Source organism: Bactrocera tryoni, chromosome 2 (assembly GCF_016617805.1).
Source record: "Bactrocera tryoni isolate S06 chromosome 2, CSIRO_BtryS06_freeze2, whole genome shotgun sequence".
NCBI classification, from domain to species: Eukaryota; Metazoa; Arthropoda; class Insecta; order Diptera; family Tephritidae; genus Bactrocera; species Bactrocera tryoni.
The window spans coordinates 19802926-19824214 of record NC_052500.1 but is presented as its reverse complement, the minus strand read 5'-3'; the positions used below and the strand labels follow the sequence as shown (position 1 = coordinate 19824214).

The 21289-nt window shown below is 34.9% G+C and overlaps 2 protein-coding genes across 2 annotated transcripts in view; one reads left to right on the top strand and one right to left on the bottom strand.

The window, feature by feature from the left end:
* The window catches only part of LOC120769499 (protein spaetzle 3), a 75566-nt gene that overhangs the window by 26739 nt on the left and 27538 nt on the right, over window positions 1–21289 (top strand). The window lies entirely within an intron of this gene.
* LOC120769500 (C-type lectin 37Da-like) lies at window positions 16475–17364 on the bottom strand. Its single transcript, XM_040096531.1, has 3 exons — window positions 17240–17364; window positions 17106–17176; window positions 16475–17050 (listed from the first exon to the last, which is right to left on the bottom strand). The coding sequence occupies exons 1-3, from the start codon at window positions 17322–17324 to the stop codon at window positions 16589–16591; spliced, it is 618 nt and encodes a 205-aa protein (XP_039952465.1). The 5' UTR covers window positions 17325–17364; the 3' UTR covers window positions 16475–16588.

Sequence of the window (21289 nt, the reverse complement as noted above, 5' to 3'; positions counted from 1 at the left end):
TACATGTTCACTACGAACGAGGCTCTGACGACCGAGTAAAGGCGGTATAACCTTAGCACCTGCGAGCAAGAAATTCCCACGCCATTGCCTGCCTAGAGGCGAAATCGACAGCCTCGGATGCAGAAGGCTAATCACCTACTCATCTTAAACCCTCTGATTACCAAAACCGAAATAAACAAAGCTAAGATTAAAAGATAATAAACTTTGCCCCAATTAAAAAAAATTGTAAAAATGAAAAATCGAGAAATCGCGCGTCAAAGTTTTCGCTTTCTGCCCAAGCGCTAATATATCTGCTAGACGCTCGGTCACTATTTCCCTTCTAGCTTCGAAAATACTTCGAGTTTCTATCTATAACTTTGTGGACAAATTCTTAGATAATTTTTAAAGAGATTTAAGTAAAAAAACCAAGTTTTTGAAGCTATTAAAGCAGGCTCCTCCTAAATTGCAATATTAGGGGTTATAAACCCCCGGGGTTTCAAAAAATCGATTTTTTTAATTGTCTTATTAAATTCTAAAACACCACTGAAATATTGTCCTAAATTTTCAAGTTAATCCGAGTAATCGTTTCGGAGATACAGCTTTGAGAACTTGTGCGCTCCAGGCTAGCTAGGCTAAATGCGCCGTCTTTAAACGCGTTTTCTCGAAACTGTGTTTTTGAAGTCGGTTGGCAAGATTTATCGAGAACTACCCAACCGATCTTCATGAAATTTTACACAGATCTGTGAGATACAATTCTTAAAGACTTGGACGAAGGATTGTTTTTCGATTACAAGTATTTGAAAAAAAAATGTTGCGAATTTTTCATTTCTTTGTGAAAATGTCTGCCAAAAATCCTATTTTCAGTTTTTTTTCTTCGTCGAAGATCTATGTTAAGGTTTTAACTAAAACACGTATTTTTTCACTTCAGATGATCCTCTAAGGTGTTATCCTGCCAATGCGGCGGCATATTTTTCCGCGTGGTTACCGGAAATGGCGTTGCAATGGCCGAATATTTTTTTACAGAAATTTCTGAATTTCTTTGCTAATAGTGTATGTTTATAACAATAAAAAAATTGTAATAAAATATTCCATTTTTATATTAGAAAAACGAAATTGTTGAAAAAAGGCTGTTTTTTACCCAAGGAAACCCATGTAACACGTTAAGAAATTACATCACTGAAGCCTTATAAAAGAGAAGTTATGCATCTAAAGGGTGTTAAATAGAGAGTAGTAGGGAGAGTCAAGTATCACATTAACGCCATCAACGCAGTATGCGACGGTGCATAATCTTGGTACAAAAACCAAGAGTTCTCTCCCATAATTCTGGCATATATTTACGAATAGCTTCGCGCAAACGACGCATAACACTCAAATAGTATTCCTCGTTGACAGTTTGGCCGATCGGAAGGAATTCGAGTGCACCATCCGATGATCGAAGAAAACTGTCAACATAACCTTGATTTTTGGTCTGTTTTGACGTCTTTCTTTCGGTTTCAGTTCATCTTTGCCACAATATTCGACCGATTGATGGTCTGTTTCCGGGTCGCAAGCATAGATCCAAAATTCATCGCCAGTAATAATAGATTTCAAGACATCCTGGTAGTCGGAAAGCATTATTTCATACATAGACGGTAATGCGACGCTATTTTTCACAAATTATCTTTCAAATCGGTTGTCATTGAACCTTCCAATATTTCAACGATCTCTAAGATCTCTAACTGTTCAACGTCGATTCTCAAGCACCGATTTCTTTATTTTATTGACGTGTTGATCATCACTTGATGTTGATGAGATCTCATATCTCAGCTACCATTCGACTTATTTGAATCAAGCTTATTTCGTAGTTTTAGTTTGATATCCCTATATTATCGACCAAAATAAGCGAATCGTACCACAATCGCGACCATTTCCGATATTAAACCATTTAAATTCCAACGAATCAAATATTTTTCCCACTGTTTTGACATTTCTCTTCAGTAAGGTTTGCCCTTTCATTATGAAAAGATATACGATCCAACAATGAGTCGAAATTATTAAAATTTCCTGCCGAAATTCGGAGTCAGTGGCCTCAACTTTAAGAGCACTACGTCCAATTTAAGGTCATCATAATCGTTCCGTCAAATCAACAATTGAGCGTTCAGTGAAAAAATTTGAATCCACAGGCACAGTGCAAAATGTTCACGTACCAGTGAGATAAAGAAATGCCCATAGTGTCGAGAATATTCCTGCCGCTAGCACATCAATTGAGGAAGACCCAAATCAGTCTCCCACGCGTCGTTCTCAAGCGTTGGTCAGCTCTGTGACGTCGTTGTGACGAACGAAAAGATCTTGGCCTACAACCTTACAAGATCAAATTGACGCAAGAACTCAAGCTTGACCACCACATCGTCGTTGGTTCGTGAATTGGGCTGAGCAACAACTTGAAAATGATATGGATTTTCATGAAAACATCATCTTCAACGATGAGGCTCATTTCTGGCTGAATGGCTTCGTCAATAAGCAAAATATGCGTTATTGGTCAGGCAGCAATACAGACGTATTACGTGAGTCACCATTGCACTCGAAAAAATTACGATTTGGTGCGGTTTATGGGCCGGCGGCGTTATTGGGCCGTATTTCTTACTTGATGATCAAGACCGGCATGTTACTGTGAATGGGATATGCTACCGCCCAATGATAATCGAATATTTTTGTCCCGTTTTGGATGATATGGACTTGGAAAATATGAACCAAACAGCGAATGTCACAATCGATTTATGAAAAACCAAGTTTAGTGAAAGTGTTATCTCAAGAAATGGCCCAGTCAATTGGCCGCCTCGGTCGTGCAATTTGAAGCCGTTAGACTATTTCCTGTGGGGCTACGTCAAGTCTATGCTTTATGCGAACATAAACTGAACTTTCACAGGACTTTTAAAGAGTTAAATTGATATCCCAAACCGTATTTAAAGCTTTTGTAGCACTCATATTGAAAACCCCTTTAGTTTACTGAACTTATTATCTTGCTTATACGAGGGTTGCCTTTTATTTGGCACGATTAGAGAACCCTGGAGTTGCAAACTATAACTTTTTGAAATCGATAAAAAATAGCAGTTTCATTTCTCATCAATATATACATAATTTCAGTAATAACTGTCTATTGTCGCACCCTGTATGCAAAAATTTACTGTTAATGAGAAAGAAGTGTGCTATTTGCACTTAACCGAAAGGTGCATGCAATTACACAACATGCAACACGCAATGAATTAAAATATAAAAATTAATAATAAATTAGCAAATAATACTAACTAACGACAATTATACAAATTAAATCGGCATAAAGTAAAACAACATCTTGTACTCACACTCCGCAACTACAAGTGCCCGCATTTCTGCAGCCGCCGTACATTGTAGACTCTCTCATTTACATATGCAAATGCAAGAAAATTTATGACTGCAGATTATATGCATATGTTGCCAAGTGCCAACGGTAGTACTTGAAAGCAACAACACTGGAGTTCAAAGCAACAACAATAATGTGGATAAGCAGATCGCGAGCCATATCGACACGGTGTCAAATGTCGGTGCTCTTCGCTGTCGCGCATGGAAACAGCAGGAGATTTATGATCGTGGTATTTAATAATACTGTTAGATATTTGTGGGAAAGTGCACTTCTACAAACAAATATAATATATGTACACACATATAACTATATAGTAAGGGTTCGGTACTGTCTAATGGTCAGTATAAAAATGTTATGCAAATTATTTGCCCATAAAACACTGAAGAAGTTGTGTGGTCTTGTTTTTAATTGGTTCTATAGTCGCCTATATGGTAGATAGTCGAGTTCACATCAAGTGTGCTCTATACGAATACAGATTTCTAATTTTCTTGAATGGTTTAAAATGCAATTAGATGCCGATAAAATTGCATAAATCAACTTGTGATTAAAAATTATCAACTTTTCGTTCTCATGCTTTGGCGATAAACTACATTTATCCCGTTATTAGAGGAGTAGAATGAACGTTAAATACGTTAAGTATTTTACTAGCTTACCACCAGACCCATTCTCCTTGCTTTTTATCTGTGCTTGGGAAAGCGGATATAAAAGTTAAAAAAAAATAAACTGAATTGTATCTGCAGTTATGTTATTGCTAAATATCGTTTCAAAAAATTATTTGTGATCTCTTTAGCAGCATCATCACTACTCTACAGGGATTATAAAATGTATAGACTATCTCCATTTTTGAATATAATAAATAATGCTAATATATTACTGAAGTGTAGCAATGTACGCAGATTAAATTGTTAATAAATCCAATCAGATCCGTAACTGAAAGTGCTAAATTTGAAGCAACGCGGCTTGATAGAGAACTTGAAATAGATACTGCATTCAGCTCCATCTGTGATATGTTCCTATTCCGATATTCCTCTGCTGGATACAATCAACGAAGATTTAAGAATGCGCTTTTCTAGACAAGTATTGGATGGATTTCAACTAAGTTTGTTGCTTCCAGAAAAAGTATGTGCTTTGAAAGCCATAGAAATGGAAAATTTTATTGACTGCTTGATAGATAGATTCAAAGGCCTTTTGGATAATGACAACGTCGTGTAATGTTCGAAGCTCAAAAGTGAACTTGAACACAGGTAGTGCCATGGGTGGGAAAGGCAAAAGTGAAAAGACAACAAGTTACCGACTACTGCATTGGAAACGTTGAAGAATTGCGATGTAGACCTATACACCATAATTCAGTTTTCTTTACATATTCTGCACACTTCCTGTGACGAATGCGAGCTCTGAACGCTCTTTTTGGACACTTTGACGCCTGAAAACGTGGCTGAAGACTAACATGCTTCAAGCTAAATTGATCGGCCTGGCATTGCTGCATACGCATCATGACATTGAAGTCACTGCTGAAATGATTTGATTTTCGATTTGATGCGCTTGGGTGGACAACGGTAACAAGAGCGTCCAACTGACGTGACTTCGTAAAGAATAGAGGCAATTTTTCGTTGTCGGCCCGGGCCGATCGATGATTGTGGTACCAAACAAGAAGAAGGAAAACTCAGCCAGAAAACCCCATCAATCACTTCGCTAGATTGTTGGAGAGTTTCGATGTCGTATTCATGAACTCGCATATCTCCATCAATCAGGGTACTCCGCATCTCTTTTGCGATCTCTACTCTACATGACTTTGGCATTATATTCAGGTCTTTTGGTGTGAGTCTAGCATTGGCATACTATTTACCATTGGTTACCACAATTGCGTTAAGCCGTTGCTTAATAGATGTTAAGATACTCTGCTATCTCTCTAAAGCCTATTCGATGATTTCCATTCGCTATTTCTTTAACTTTTTTGGTGTTATCGTCAGAAATACAGTTGCGTGAACGAGAAGCAAGTTTTCTATGACTTCACGACTTTCACTAAAGGCTTTGTGCTAATTAAATACTTGTGTTCTCGATAAAGAAGAATTTTCAAAACACTTTTGCAAATTTTTTTAACATAGCAATTGATCAAACTTCAATTCTCACGATCTAGCCAATCTTTTATCGATTCATTTAAGAAATTTTATCAGATCGTAAGTTGCCCTGTTCGGTTTGCCATTTCACTGCTCGCTAACTTAAAGCGCTGGTCTCTTCCACATGAAAGCAACAAAAAAGTTTGCAAATTGATTTCATAACTAGAGACTTTGTGGTTACCTCATTAAAATGATATAACAACTAGCTTCAGTTATGCCAAATTTTTTTATGCAGATTTAGGCAAGTTTTATTGTTTGACCAGAGCAGATAATTTATGAAAATCAAAAAAATCTCAAATCAATTTGAAAGTGTATTGTTTGTATGGATGGACATGTATATACATGCAAGTATTTGTAAGACTAACTTACCCTTTGCCATGTTGATTTTCCCATCATAATGAAGTTTTGACATTCGCCATTCCCACTGCCCTCCAACAGAAATATGATATTCCAACGCGCAGAAGCTTGAATTGAAACTAACACAACACTTTATTAGCAAACACTACAGAAATTAACTAATTTTAACACAACGCGCACTAACTAAGGACTTGGAATTTCACAAAAATATCCACTAAACACTTCAAAACACTTTACACAAACTTATTTTTCACTATAAAATAACGCGCACTGATTTCCACGTGGAATTATTCGTTCACTTCAATTCGTTGCACGTAAACTAAAGAGCTTATCCTTTATAGATGACACTAATGCTCATTTGCGTTATTCGAGAGCGCTTATCCTTCTCACCAGCGCTCAATCATAACTGACATTTCATGAGATAATTAAGTTGTGCTGTTGTTTGTGATAAATTATGAGAGTATGAACTCGCATGCGATATTTCTTATTATATATCAACAAACTCGCATGTCATAATCGCATAATCGTAGGTGAGGCAGGCAAAACTATCAAGTTGTATTTTCTTGCGACCCAATATTTGGAACCTAGAAGGATAAAAAGCAATTGCATTAAGCTTTTAATTTTAATTGTGACTAAAGTCAATTATTTTTAAGGTATGTGTGTGAATACTTCCTTTGTCCACTTTTCGCATGCAATAAAAGCGCTCTCAAAAAACTTATAAATAACTAGATATGCATTCACGCGTTAAAGTTTTTTTAACCATTTGAAATATGCAAATTATTGCAAAAATTTAAATTTGAATATAAAAATTTACCAAAGGTATTTAGCGAATGGAAAACAAAAGTAAATGTTTGTGTGAAAATAAATATTTTACTTCTGAAAAAGAATATAGAATAAGAAGAAGAAGAAGAAGAAGAAGAATAAAACTTCAACTTATTTTTTTATATTTATAAAGAACTTTAATGAACCAAATATGTATCATTTTGATCGATCACTTTTTGCCAATTTTCCGCTAGAGACATTATTCCATCAGTGTAAAACTTTTCTGGTTTCTCGGTGAAAAACTGCGACAAGTAATTTTCACAGGCTTCTCTTGAAGCCAACTTTACTTCATTAAGGGAGTTTTGCATTGACCGAAACAAATGGTAGTCCGATAGTGCATATGGTATATGGATGCATCAAAACTTCCCAGCCAAGCTCTCCCAGTTTTTGCCGAGGCATCAAAGTATGTGTGGTCTAGCGTTGTCCTGATGGAAGACGGAGCCCTTTCTGTTGATCAGTTCTGGCCGTTTTTTTCGATTGCTTGCTTCAATCTCATCAGTTGTTAACAGTAAAATGTAGAATCAATCGTTTAACCAGGCTGGTGCAGCTCACAGTGAATGATTCCTAACCAATCCCACCAAACACTCAGCATAACCTTTCGATACGTTAATCCTGGCTTTATGACCATCTGTTGAGCTTCACCACTCATGGACCATGATCTTTTTCGTACATTATTATCGTATTTGATCCACTTTTCGTCTCCTGTTACCATTCGTTTCAGAAATTGTTCGATTTCATTTCGTTTCAGCAAAGAATGGCAGATGTTAATTCATGTGGTACCCAAACATCGAGCTTCTTTTTGTAGACATCCTTTTTTAAATGGTTCAAAACCGTTTAATGATAAATATTAAGTTCCTTAGCAATGTCATGACTGCTTATGTGAAGGTCCTGGTCAATATTTCCATAATTTCATCGCCTTTTTCAACGAAAGGTCGACCAGAGCGAGTACATCTTTCACATCGAAATTTCCAGAACGGAAACGAGCGAATCATTGTTGTACTAAACAAACTGATACAGCATTGCCTCCGTAAACTTTACAAATGTCTTCGGTGGCTTGTGTGGCATTCTTCCCTTTTTTATAAAAAAAGTTTCTAAATATAGCGAATTTCTTCATTATTTTCACACATTTTTGAGCAGCTGTAACTTTTTTTCAACTTTCCCGGATTAAATTTTTTTTTGATTAAATGAACCTTAAAATCTCACCTTTCCAACGCTATATGGTAAGACACAATTTGATTGGTAGCACTGGAGATATACGACTGCAGCGACATCTATTGACAAAATACGAAAAGACTTTTTCGACTACCCAATATGTTAGTCATAGTTTGTTCGATTCGTTAAGTGAATTCCAATTTAGTAAATATCTGAATATATATACGTACAGTTATTTAATCAGGCACACTCTCGCGAGTAATTGCACTGAATATTTTTTATGGATCAGACATATTTTCAAATTTTAATCGCCTGGCAATAAATGTCATTGTAATTTGTTCAACGCCGTTGGCTTGGTATTAAATCAAAATAAAAGATTTCGAAAATAGCATAGCACCGTTGCATGTATAACAACTTACAACCATAGCATCGAAAGCACGAGTACGTGCGCCGGCGCAGCCATCATCATTTGGAACATTTCAAATTGCTAACTCGGGCGGCTAACTCTGTGTCAAAACTCTTTGCTATGAACAACCAGCATTTGATGGTGTCAAAAGCACGCAATCAATATGTATGTGTGCGTGACATATGAAACTGATCAGCTGCAGTTAGCGATATGTATAAACCTATAGTTTATATATCATATATATAGACGAGTGCTTAAAAGCCATTCAAATTGCAATTAACAACAAATGAGAACTGCAGCGAATGCGTTGCTCATAAAAATATATGTGCACATATACATATATGCATACATACTTTTATATATAGCATAAATGTGCCTTTGTACCGCCTGCCCGCTGCAACAATGTCTGTCTGCGCTTTGTTGCGAGACCGTTATTGACCACCATTGCTGCTGGCGCTTTGTTACATTATTTTTCCATTTACTTACAACAACAACAAGGGTTTGTTTACTGCACCATAGTTGCACATGACTGTTTGCTGGTGACTAAAGCTATTGATTGGTCCATTGGCAGCCGCTTTAACAGCGTCAGGCGATTTACTTGTTCTGATTGTTGCGGTTAGCTTATGGCAGCACTTTACTGCAGCGCACCACATTTCAAGGCAAGCGAGACATTTTGTATTTTTATAATTCTTATTTACTGTTATTGTTGTTGTTATTAGCGATTTGCCTTCATTTTAGAAAATCTATGCTTGTGGTTTTTCTTCATTAAAAGTGCATAAATTTATATTATATTTGTAGATATATTACATACTCAAGAGCTGATTGTCTTAGCCACATTTCTATGCTACTAATTTAGTATGTTGTTGTTGTATTTAGATTTTAAAATATTTTCCTATAATTTTTTTCAAACTGTTAGGTAGTCGAAAAAGTTTTTTCGTATTCCTAATCAAACTTTAACTAATTTTTTATATTTATTATGAAAAATAGTGAACAAAAAAGTAACATTTTGGTCAACCACTTTTTGCCATTTTTCCGCTAGAGACATGATGGCATTATGTAATTAGTAGCACTGGAGATATACGACTACAACGACATCTATAGACAAAATACGAAAAGACTTTTTCGACTAACCAATATTTTATGCTCGCTGCAAGTTATTTTCCCAAATAAAACTACACAAAAGCAATTTTAGTTTGTATTACATTATTTTAAAGAATAAAACAACCAATAAAAAGAAAAAAATCTATTAAGAACAGCATGTGTGGCTTCAAGTTGCGAAAAAGTAAACGGGTTGATCATTAAACTCAACTCGCCTTTATTGAGTAAAGAGAGGTTCTTTTGTTAAATAGATAGATTCATTAACGAAGAGTGTTTCAATTCATCACAAAGCACACTATCGGTTTCAGGGTGATGAGTGTCTCAATTTTTATACTGAAACTACTTCAATTACTGATCAATATACTCAAGCATGATACTTCAAACACTTGCAACATACGAGTAGTACATCTGTTGAATCGATTTTTGTAAACGAATATGATCTAGAAATACTTCATGATAATTAGTTCTATTGCTGGTGCAATTTTTGAGATGACAGTGTTACTTGCCGTGTCTTTCTTGGACAATAATTGAATGATTCGAGCTACAAGTAATATTATTACAAGCGTGTCACTCTCTGTTTCTTACAAAGAGCTGCATTTGAAATAAAGTATTATGGTATTTTAGTAGTTTTACCATACAAAGTTGGTGGTATAGATCTGAGGAAAAATTCTGAAGAGGTTAGACCAGTGTGAACAACTGATAATTTTCTCTGAAAATTTAAATAAGTTCATTGATGTCTTGTTGCTGAGTAAGTCCACGTAGAAAGTTCTAAAGATATTTGCACCAAAATGTTCACGATTTATTTCCCTTTTTTAGCGGAAATGAATATTTGAAGTTACTGTAAACAGTACAAATAGAATAATTGACAATTTTTTTTTAAATTGAATTAAGTTCATCGATGAATTAGTCCATGTCGATGGTAAGTAGCGATTTCATTCCATTTTTTAGCGGAAATGAATATTTGATGTTACTGTAAAAAGCACAAATAGGATAATTGACATTTTTTTTTTAACTGAATTAAGTTCATCGATGAGTTAGTCCAGGTCGACGGTTAGTACGAATTTCATTCCATTTTTTAGCGGAAGAGAATATTTGAAATTACTGTAAACAGCACAAATATGATAATTGACAATTTTTTTTGGAAAATTTAATTAAGTTCATCGATGAGTAAGTGCATGTCGATGGTTAGTACTGATTTCATTCCATTTTTTAGCGGAAGTGAATATTTGAAGTAACTGTAAATAGCACAAATAAGATAATTGACTTTTTTTGAAAATTGTTTTAAGTTCATCGATGTCCAGTCGCTGAGATAGTGTTAAAAAAAATAATCGCACGAAAATAGTTGCGATTTGATTCCATTTTGTAAACAAGATGAAGATTTTAAGTTACTGTAAACAGCAAAAATAGCGAGTACATGTCCAAATCTTCTGAGTATGTATAACATCAAATGTATAAAATATCAGACTTTACGATAATGTTGTGAGTTGCCAGATTGTAACAATAGGATTAGCAAACCTCGAAATATAAAAAGCAACCTACGCATTTGAGTATATAAAAAAATTGTATATTGATACAAAATAGTGGCTATTGAATTTCGGAATCACCCTTTTCAAGAGGATCGGTGAAAAAGAATATCTTAATTTAAGCCACATAACCTAATAATCTTACCAGTAAGTGGCAAGCTTGACGGTCTTGTAAAAAAGTTCAATTTAGACCGAAAAATTCATTAAAAAGTTTTCAACAATAACAAAAAAAATTGTACAACTGTAAAGCTTGCAAGGTTACAGTTAAAATTTCAAGTGATAACGTGCTATAGCCTCCAAGTACCATCGTCGCACGATATGACAAATACATTTAAAGTTTCAAGTTCTTCTGCTGACCAACCCGAACGCTTCGATACTAAAGCCGATTGAACAGCCACATTTTATCTCACTTTTCCACTAACTTAATAACTTTTTTGGGACGCTTCTGTGTACTTTAAGCAAAAAAACGAATAGTCGATTATACACTCAAAACACATAATTGCTTCGTATATCACTTAAAAATATATTTCAAACATTTTTCATATTCAAATATGATTTCCATTTCATTAAACTTTAACTACCAAAAAGCAGCATAACAGTAGTCTCCTTCCTTCGTCAATGTTCTAGGCAGCAAGTTCGTTGCTTAAGTCTTTTGTTTACACGCAATCTACGCTAACCAATTGCACAAACAAATTTCGGTTAAACAACTAGACGTGTTGGTTGTAGTAACATAATACAAATTTCTCACGCTAATAAATAAAAGTCAAGCCAAAGCAAATAAACAAGCGTTTGACTGCCACCGCCCGCCTTACAGCATAAACCACCTCTTCGCTGCCTTCACGCGCAGTTACAAGCGCACATTCATAATCAATGCTCTACATCTCGTTGCTCTCGAGACACACTTGAACTGTTGTCGCATGTGTATGTATGTGCAGCAGCAGCCTACCTGTTGAGGCTCTTGTGGCAAAATTAGTATGCAAGTTGATATGTATGTATGTATGTATGTGGCTCATTTGGAGAGTGTTTGTGTAAAAACTTTACACGCATTGCATATTTCCGACATTATGCAAGTTTTCATGATCAAGTCGTGTTGTAAAGGAACCATGTTTTTGGGACCACAAGCAGACATTAGCATATGTATATAGTTTGTAGTAGTGGGCCTAAGGCGGTGACAATAGTGTCTTTGTCTACTTTAGAATAACAACAAATGTGCTTTTTGAAATTAATATATATGTAAATTAGTAATGTTATAACAACAATAACAATTCTTTGTCGTGTTGAGATTTTTTCACTGCGCTTCGAACAACTGAGTGGTTTATTAGGAAAAATAGCGGTTTCAAAATTAAAAAATAAATGAAATTAATAATAAAATAAAAACAAAATTATACGAAAAAAATTTTAAAAAAATATAAAAAATTGTATTACTTTTTAATTATTTTATTATATATATTTTTTTATAAAAAAGAAGTTTTCAGAAGTTTCAAGATTAAAAAATCGAAATTAATAATAAAATAAAAACAAAATTGTGCAACAAAAATAAAAAAAAATTTAATTATTTTTTAATTTTTTATTTTTTTATTATATTTTTTTATAAATTTTTTTTTTATTTTAACATTAATTTCGATATTTTTTAAACAAGAGAGGTTTTAAAATTAAAAATTTCGAAATTATTAATAAATTAAAAAAAATGGCACGAAAAAAAATTTAAAAAAATATAAATAAAATATAAATAAAATGTAAATTATTTTATAATTTTTTTTATAAAAAAACGGGTTTTAGAGGTTTCAATATTAAAAAAAAAACGAAATTGTAAAAAATTTATAAAAATAAATCAAATTTAAATTATTTTCCAGTTATTATTTTTTGATTTAAAAAAAAACGCTTTTACAGATTTTAAGATTAAAAAAAAAAAACGAAATTAGTAATAAAATAAAAACAAAATAAAATTTATGCTATTTTTTTATATATTTTTTATAACAAATTTAAATTATATTTTTTTTTTATTCTTCATTATTTTTTAATTTCACATTAATTAATTTTCATTATTTTTTATTCTTTCATTATTTTTTTAATTATTTTATTATACTTTTTATGATTTTTCTATAAAAAAAAGGTTTTTAGAGGTTTCAATATTAAAAAAAAAACGAAATTATAAAAAAAAATATAAAATAAAAACAAAATTGTACGAAATAAATAAAATGTATACTATTTTTTTATTTATTTTGTTATATTTTTTTATAATTCTTTTATAACAAATTTAAATTATGCACATTTAATTTTAATTAAATATTTTTATTTACATTTTTTTTTTAATCTTTTATTACTTTTCTCAACCAAAATAGTATTTTTCTCTACTTCAACATTGAATACCCTCTTGCTCCACTTTTGAGTGTTGCCACACTTTATGCAGCATGAATTTGAAATTTGCCGGGGATTTCGTAACAGTTGCAATTAAAAAATATAAACAACAACATTTTCTGTCTGCACTCAAGCCCCGTTCGTGTTGGTTGAAGCAGCACTTGGATTAAAATGCAACCGAAATTCAAGTGCATTTTTGAAGTCACTGATAAGCTTAAGCAAGAAAAAAAAACGCAAAAAATATTTAAAATAAAACCAAATCCACACAGGGTCTCATAAATATACATAAGAGCGCATGAAAATGTAAAAGTGCACGCCACTTACTCGAAGAGAAAGTCGTTTTGAAAGTCCATCTTGACATGTAATGCACGAAATTGCAACCAAAAACTGCACCAGGCTGCATTTCAATTCATTTAACCTAATATCAGCGACAACAACAACAACAACAGCGCAAATCCGAGCAACAACGCTATTGAGCAATCTATATTTGCCAGCAGCTCTGTCCGTGGTCGCGATAACTCACTTGTCGGTCGGCTGATTTCTGCACGAATTATGACCGGATTTTCTGCTTCGCATGGTAGTTGTTGTTTTACGTACCGTAGGGATTTTTGAAACTAAAGGAAATTGAAGCGTAAAAATAAAATTCGTGGACATTTGCTGCATTCGCGTAGCTTTAATTGACCCACAAAACGTTGCGCCGTCCTTAAAACATTATTGCCTACATCACAGACACACATATATATTTACTACACATGTATTAACACGCCGACGAGGCACATAGGTACCAGTGTATGTATGTATTTGCAATCAGCGATTACACTTGTGCAGGCAAGTCGCATTCGTGCACTTTTACCGAGTGACACAATTAACGAAATGCAGATAAATATCGTGGCATTGCGAAATGGTGCAAAAATTAAGACAGAAAAAATAAATTAAATAAAATGAAAAGAAATAAAGTCAAATAATATAAGAAAAATTAAATAAAATTAAATGGAATAAAATGTAGTAAAATCAAAAAAAAAAAAGAAAAAATAAATTAAATTATATTAAATTAAATTACAAAAAAGCGTTATTTATTTAAATAATAAGGCAAATAAAATATAATAATAGGACGTTAAACAAAAAAAATCAAATTAAATGAATTAAATAAAATTAAATTAAATTTAAATATATTAATTTAATATATATGCTATAGTGTGTCGATCCTTTCTTCGGAGATTGCATCTTTGCCTGAGGCAATAACTTATGCCCATTTCGTGAAGATATCTCGTCAAACGAAAAAGTTGTCCATGCAAGATCTTAAGTCCGATCGTTCTGTTTCTATGACGGCTATATGCTATAGTAGTCCGATATCGGTCATTTTGGCAAAGGAGCCGCTTCTTGGTGAGGGAAAGCGAGTGCAATTTTTTTATACGGATGATAGATGGTACGTAATAAAAAATCTATGAAAATTCCATACAGCCTTACTTAAAAAGCTTAATATCTTGAGAATCATTAATGATAGCGATTTTGCGCTTGGACCCTTTTTGTAGCAAATAAAATTTCCTACAAGTTTGTCTCGAACATTTTTTATGTAGCTCTTGTTATTTACGAGATATATTAAAAAAAAAACGAATTTCGTGGAAAAATCATGTTTAGAGCCCCGTACTACCTCGCCGGTGTGAGTTACGACTTTGTTGCACTGGGCACTTTTGTAGAGTGAACAATTCTGAGAAATATGCGTCCAAAGTCAAAGCGATGCCATAAAACACCTCTGATCTGTAGGAATTTAAAGATACAAAATCACGATTGTAGTGAAAATACACGATTCATGGAAAATTTTTACATGACTTGGTCCAGTTCTTAATGTTAATATTAAGGGCTAAAGTTTTCAGGGAAATTTTTTTTGAGGATTTCCATGGAAATTTCGTGACGGGATTGAAAAAAATTAATAGCTAAAAAAACCACCCCAATATACATACTAATACTTATATTCATACTCGTACTCATTCATACAATAAACTATTTAAAACAGCGAAAATTTTATTTGCGAATAAAGGCGAATATTAGGTGTTCAAATATCTCTTCCCTTCTTTTTACTCTTTATTCAATGCTTTATAAAAAGTGTTACAATGATCGGAGTTAATTCAAATTTGCGCCGTTTCGTTCGATAATCTGTTTCCATCTAGACGGCAACTTCATAATACCCCCTCGTAGAAGCCCCCTCCTTATTTGCGAAGAACTCGGACAGCCACTTTTCACAAGCCTCTTTTGAGTTCAACTTTACACCAACAAGGGCGTTCACCATGGACAGGAACAGGTGGTAATCACTTGGCGGTATGTCCGGTCTATATGGTATATGCGATAAAAACTCCCATCCAAGCTCCTGTAGCTTCTGACGAGTCATCAACGAAGTGTGTGGTTTGACGTTGTCCTTGTGAAACACTACACCCTTCCTGTTGACCAATTCTGGACGCTACTGATCGATCGCCTGCTTCAAGCGGTCCAGTTGTTCGCAGTAGATGGTAGAATTAAGCATCTGGCCATATGGAAGCAGCTCATAGTGGATGATTCCCTTCCATTCCCGCCAAACACACAGCAAAACCTTCCTGGCCATCAATTCCGACTTGGCCACTGTTTGGGACGATTCAGCGGTCTTCGACCACGACCGTTTTCGCTTGATATTGTCCTATGTGATCCATTTTTCGTCGCCCAGTCACCATCCGTTTCCAAACTGGAACGAGTTCGTTTCGTTTCAACAGCATATTGCAAGCGTTGATTGGGTCCAGAAGGTTTTCTTTGCGTCAAATCATGCGACACCCAAACATCAAGCTTTTTTGTGTATCCAGCCTTCTGCACATGGTTTAAAATGGTTTGGTGACTAACTCCCATCTTCTGGCCGATGTCACGAGCTAACTCGGTGCTTTCCATGATTTGATCGGCTTTCGTCGACACAGGTCTTCCTCCGGCTGCCTTATCCATGGTGTCGTTTTCACGAGCTCTGAATCATCGAAACCATTTCTCCGCAGTTTGAAGTGATAGCGTACCATCCCCCAAAACACCATTAATCTCACGGAACTTTTCTCTACCGGATTTGCCTTTAACGAAGAAAAACTTAAAAAACACGGGAATTTCGGCATTATTGAACTTTATGTTTTCACGTCTATAACTATTGAACGCAATATCCAAACTAATCATGCACAGCGTCGTTTTGTAGGTTATGTCAATACCTTTCAAAGATGCATAGTATTGCCTGATACGAGCTCTGTAGCGAAACTCAAAAGACAAAAAGGCGGAAGGGAGATATTTTCCAACCAATATTATAACTCTTTATTTTAACATCCAAAATCACATCAGCACACAAGGCTAGCTCACTAATAAATAAGAAAAAACAAAGATGCTTATTTACATATTATTATTACGCCCTGCAGTTTAACATATTTGCAGATTGTAGAAATACTTCCAGCAGTTTTGTGAAACCGCATTCCTCTGCTACATTCTCACAGTTTGATTTTGTGGCAAAATTACGAGCGGAATTTAACGGTGAACGCTTTTCGCAAATAACTTGCATTTGTTTTGCACAATTATTATCGTTCATTACAAAGATATCATTGTGTAGTACGACTTGTACACAATCCTCCGCATCCCCCGCATTGTTAGGTTCGTTATGTCCAAAGAATGAATAAAGCATTGGACGTCCACTATTCAGCGACATGTATGTTCCTTCCACCGACAAATCGTTGCTACTTGTCCAAACATGTATATCACTAAACATCGACTTTAAGTACGCAAATAAAGCATTCTTTTCGGCCAACGATTCAATCGTTAGCAAATCACTGTCATAAGAACGACAAAAATGCGCGGCTCCGAACCAATCCAGCTACAATTGAAAGACAATGTGTTTTATGTAAATAAAATTGTTTATGTTTGAGTACCTTTAAGCCCTGAGTCACTAAATAATACTTGCTGCCAACTTTAATGAAGGGGTGTACAACCACATCTTCACCTGTGTATTAAGAAAAAATAATAATTAATAGTTAAATAAATTAATGAATAAAATTTGTATTACCTTCTTGTACCGATATGCTACTAGCAGCAAATAATGAAGCATTAATGAAAAGTAAAATAAACGGAATATATCGCACGTCTGCCATAATTCAAGTATATTTTTTAAGCGTTGCGCGTCCAGTTGGTGGTGATGTGAAACATCAAATGAATATTTTGCAAGTTTTATAGATTATGTTGCTAATAACAACAAGCTTTAAATATCATATGTTTATGCATAAGAGTGTTTACCAAGCAGTGAATTCAACCAATTACTTTACTCTCACTCACAACTCATATGAACCGTTAGCACAAGTCGTGTATTTTCTCTCAAGTGATAAGAATTTTTTGAAAGGCGGTGTCAATTTGGCAATTTATTTGTACATTATATAATATATGAATAAATATTTTATACTGCCTCAAAATAGACCAAATAATTTGATTCAAACCAAACATTTTTTTATGTTTTTTCTGAAGTTGTAAAAGTAGGGAATAGCAGCTAATTATGTTATAATCTAAAGTGAGAACAGTGTCTTTATTTTGTGTGTATTTTAAAATAAAAATTCTCGCTGCCAACTAGTATTTTACTAACCAGTTTTATTTTACTATCTTTGAGTCATACTGTGGACCAGTATTTTTGCTCACTCACATAATGCTACACTGAGTACTTGTGCCACATTCTCGTAAGGCACACTGATAAGACTTCATCGCTTATCGCAGTTCGTGACAGGATGAAGCAAAAACAAAATTATTTTAAATTTTGGTTTTTATAATGATGATTTAATATTAAGTCGTGCAGCAATTATTCTTATAGTGTATGTTTGCAATGCTCTGCGATATATGGGGGTTTTCCCACTGTTTATCAGCTATCGCTTCATACATAATAACACATAATTTTATATATAATAATTAATATAATAATTATTATATATATAATTATTGTATATATCACGTTGGAAAATAGATCCCTTCCGCCTTTTTGTCTTTTGAATTTCGCTACCGAGCTCGTATCTGGCAATGCTATAACATCTTTGAAAGGTCTTGACAGAACCTACAAAACGACGCTATGAGTGATTAGTTTGGATATTCAGTTCACTAACGCCGAAATTCGCGTTATTTTAAAGTTTTTCTTTCCGTGAGATTAATGGTGTTTTGGAAGATGGTACTCTATCACTTCGAACTACGGGGAAATGGTTTCGACGATTCAGAACCTGTGACGACGAAAGCCGATCAAATCATGGAAAACATCGAGTTAGACCGGCATGTGGCATCTCGTGACATCGCCCAGAAGATGGAAGTAAGTCACCAAACCATTTCAAACCATGTGTAGAAGGCTGGATACACAAAAAAGCTTGATGTTTGGGTGTCGCATGATTTGACGCAAAGAAAACCTTCTGAACCGAATCAAGGCGACAACGACTGCAATATGCTGCTGAAACCGAACGAACTCGACCCATTTTTGAAGCGGATGGTGACTGGCGACGTAAAATTGATCACATACGATAATATCAAGCGAAAACGGTCGTGGTCGAATGCCGGTGAATCGTCCCAAACAGTGGCCAAGCCGGTATTGACGGCCAGGAAGGTTTTGCTGTGTGTTTCGTGGGAATGAAAGGTATCATTCACTATGAACTGTTCCTATATGGCCAGACGCTTAATTCTACCATCTACTGCGAACAACTGGACCGCTTGAAGCAGGCGGTCGACCAGAAGCATTCAGAATTGGCCAACAGTAAGGGTGTAGTGTTCCACCAGGACAACGCTAGACCACACACTACGTTGATGACTCGTCAGAAGCTACGGGAGCTCGGATGGGAGGTTTTATCGCATCCACCATATAGCTCGAACCGAGCGCCAAGCGATTATCACCTGTTCCCTGGCGAAAGCCCTTGTTGGTGTAAAGTTGAACTCAAAAGAGGTTTGTGAAAAGTGACTGTCCGAGTTCTACGCAAATAAGGAGGGGGGTATTATGATGTTGCCGTCTAGATGGAAAAAGATTATCGAACGAAACGGCGCATATTTGAACCAAACCTACAGTGATCGGGTTTGGTTCAAATATGCACTTTTTATAAAGCATTGAATAAAGAGCAAAAAATCGGAAGGGAGATAGTTGACAATCTAATATTATTTGCTCACGGCTCATATCCTTCAACATGTTTTTTACAATTTCGTAATTTCACTGCAAAAATCCCCAAAAGGTCTTACGACATTGCAATGCACTTGATTGACATACTCCAATAAATAAACAGCCATATACATATGTATATATGCAACTGTGAAATATCAAAATATATATGTATATATGTACATGTATATAAGTATATATTTGTGTATAAGTATATGCAAAACACCATAAAAGCAATGTCAAATTAAAATTGCAATTGCAATTCTTGCTGCACTCGTTCTGCGTTTTTGATGAGCAAAACACCATTTCTGTGCACTTGCAACACACTGCGACAACTACTGCGCTGCGTTGTGCTCTGCATAATTTAACTGTGGCGAAGCGCAAAAATGCTGTAAATTGTGTGGATGAGGGAAATATGTCAGTGGCGCGCAAGCCCGAGAAGCGTCAATATGAAATGCAATGAGCCAATCAACAGGCGACTCATAAGGCGCCGATTGACAGTTTGAGAAATCAAGCGTTCGGTGCAACAGCAATGTGCAACGCAATAAAAATGACAATAATAATAAAAGCAGTAGCTTGCAAAGCTGTCAATTAAGCTGCGACAATGTTGCGTTTTTGTATGGCATTAATAATTTTTGTTGTTGTCATTGTTGCACTTATTATTATTGCTGCTATTGATGGTGATGACTCCGATTGCTGTGATTGCCACTGTGCGTGGAATGTTTGCCAAGTAGCCACAAAGCGGCAATTAAAGCATTGCAAAAACAAAAAGCAAACAACACAAACGAACAACAACAAGAAACACCGTCGGCAGCAGCAATACGCAGCGTCACGTATGCAAAACAACTTCCAGGCAGATTATGGCCGCTGATGATGTTGTTCAGATTGATGATGTTTGACTGATCGTAGGTGAGTTTGCGCCAAACAGGTTGCTGGTTGCTGCTGGCTGCCAGCTGTCTGTTGTTGTTGCAAATATAATTGTTGTTGCTGACGCGCTGTCAACGTTAGTCGAATGTGGGCGTGCTGTGTCAGCGTGGCAACACACTTGATTCAAGATAACAAAAAAAAAAAAAAAAAAAAACACAAACAAAGAGAAAAAAGAAATAATAAAAAGTCACTAAAAATATTAAAGAGCCATAAACACCTAGCAATTGTGGTAATTTAAAAATATTATTATAATATTTATTGCTACTTGCAAATATCACGACTTCCAAGTAGAGAGGAAGTATGGCATCTTCGCGATTGCGAACAATTGAAGTGTTTTTATATTTACTTATATAACTATGTCTTCCTGAAACGAAGAGCAGACATTGGTAGCTGTGAAATATTAGTAATGAGATTCGAAACAAGAACTAACAGTTGGTTAGCGAAAGCAACTAGAAAATTTTTACTTTTTAATAATGTTTTCTCGAAGTGTTTTTTCCTGAAACTGTGTGACGAATTGAACCAAAAAAGTGTTGTACATATGTTCAGACAACTTCAAAAACACTTCTGAAATGGTCTCTCGTTTTTTTTGGGATACCTACTGTCTCAGCTGTGTCGTAGGCGAAGTGAGGGAATCCATCCCAATAGTCGTCTGTAATAAGGGGCATTCCAAGATGATTTTGGGAAATCTTATAGAATTAAACTTAAATTCGGTACTCAATGCCTTCAGAGCTGAGTACAATAGGGTTGAATGGACAGCGATGCAGAGATAAGTAACTATACGAATGGCTCTAAACTAGATAATTAAATAAGAATAAGGGCAAATAGTGCGTTGACAACAAGTAATATATCCATATATACAGATAGTCAGGCGACTTTGAGATCACTAAAATCTCTTAGGTTTTCATCCAAGATAGTGAATGTAAGTATCGATCTCTTAGTGAATCTAACAACTGGCAATGACTTTCAGGAAATACTTATATACCTGGTAACTGTGAACTAGTCAAAGCAGGCACCACCCTTCAA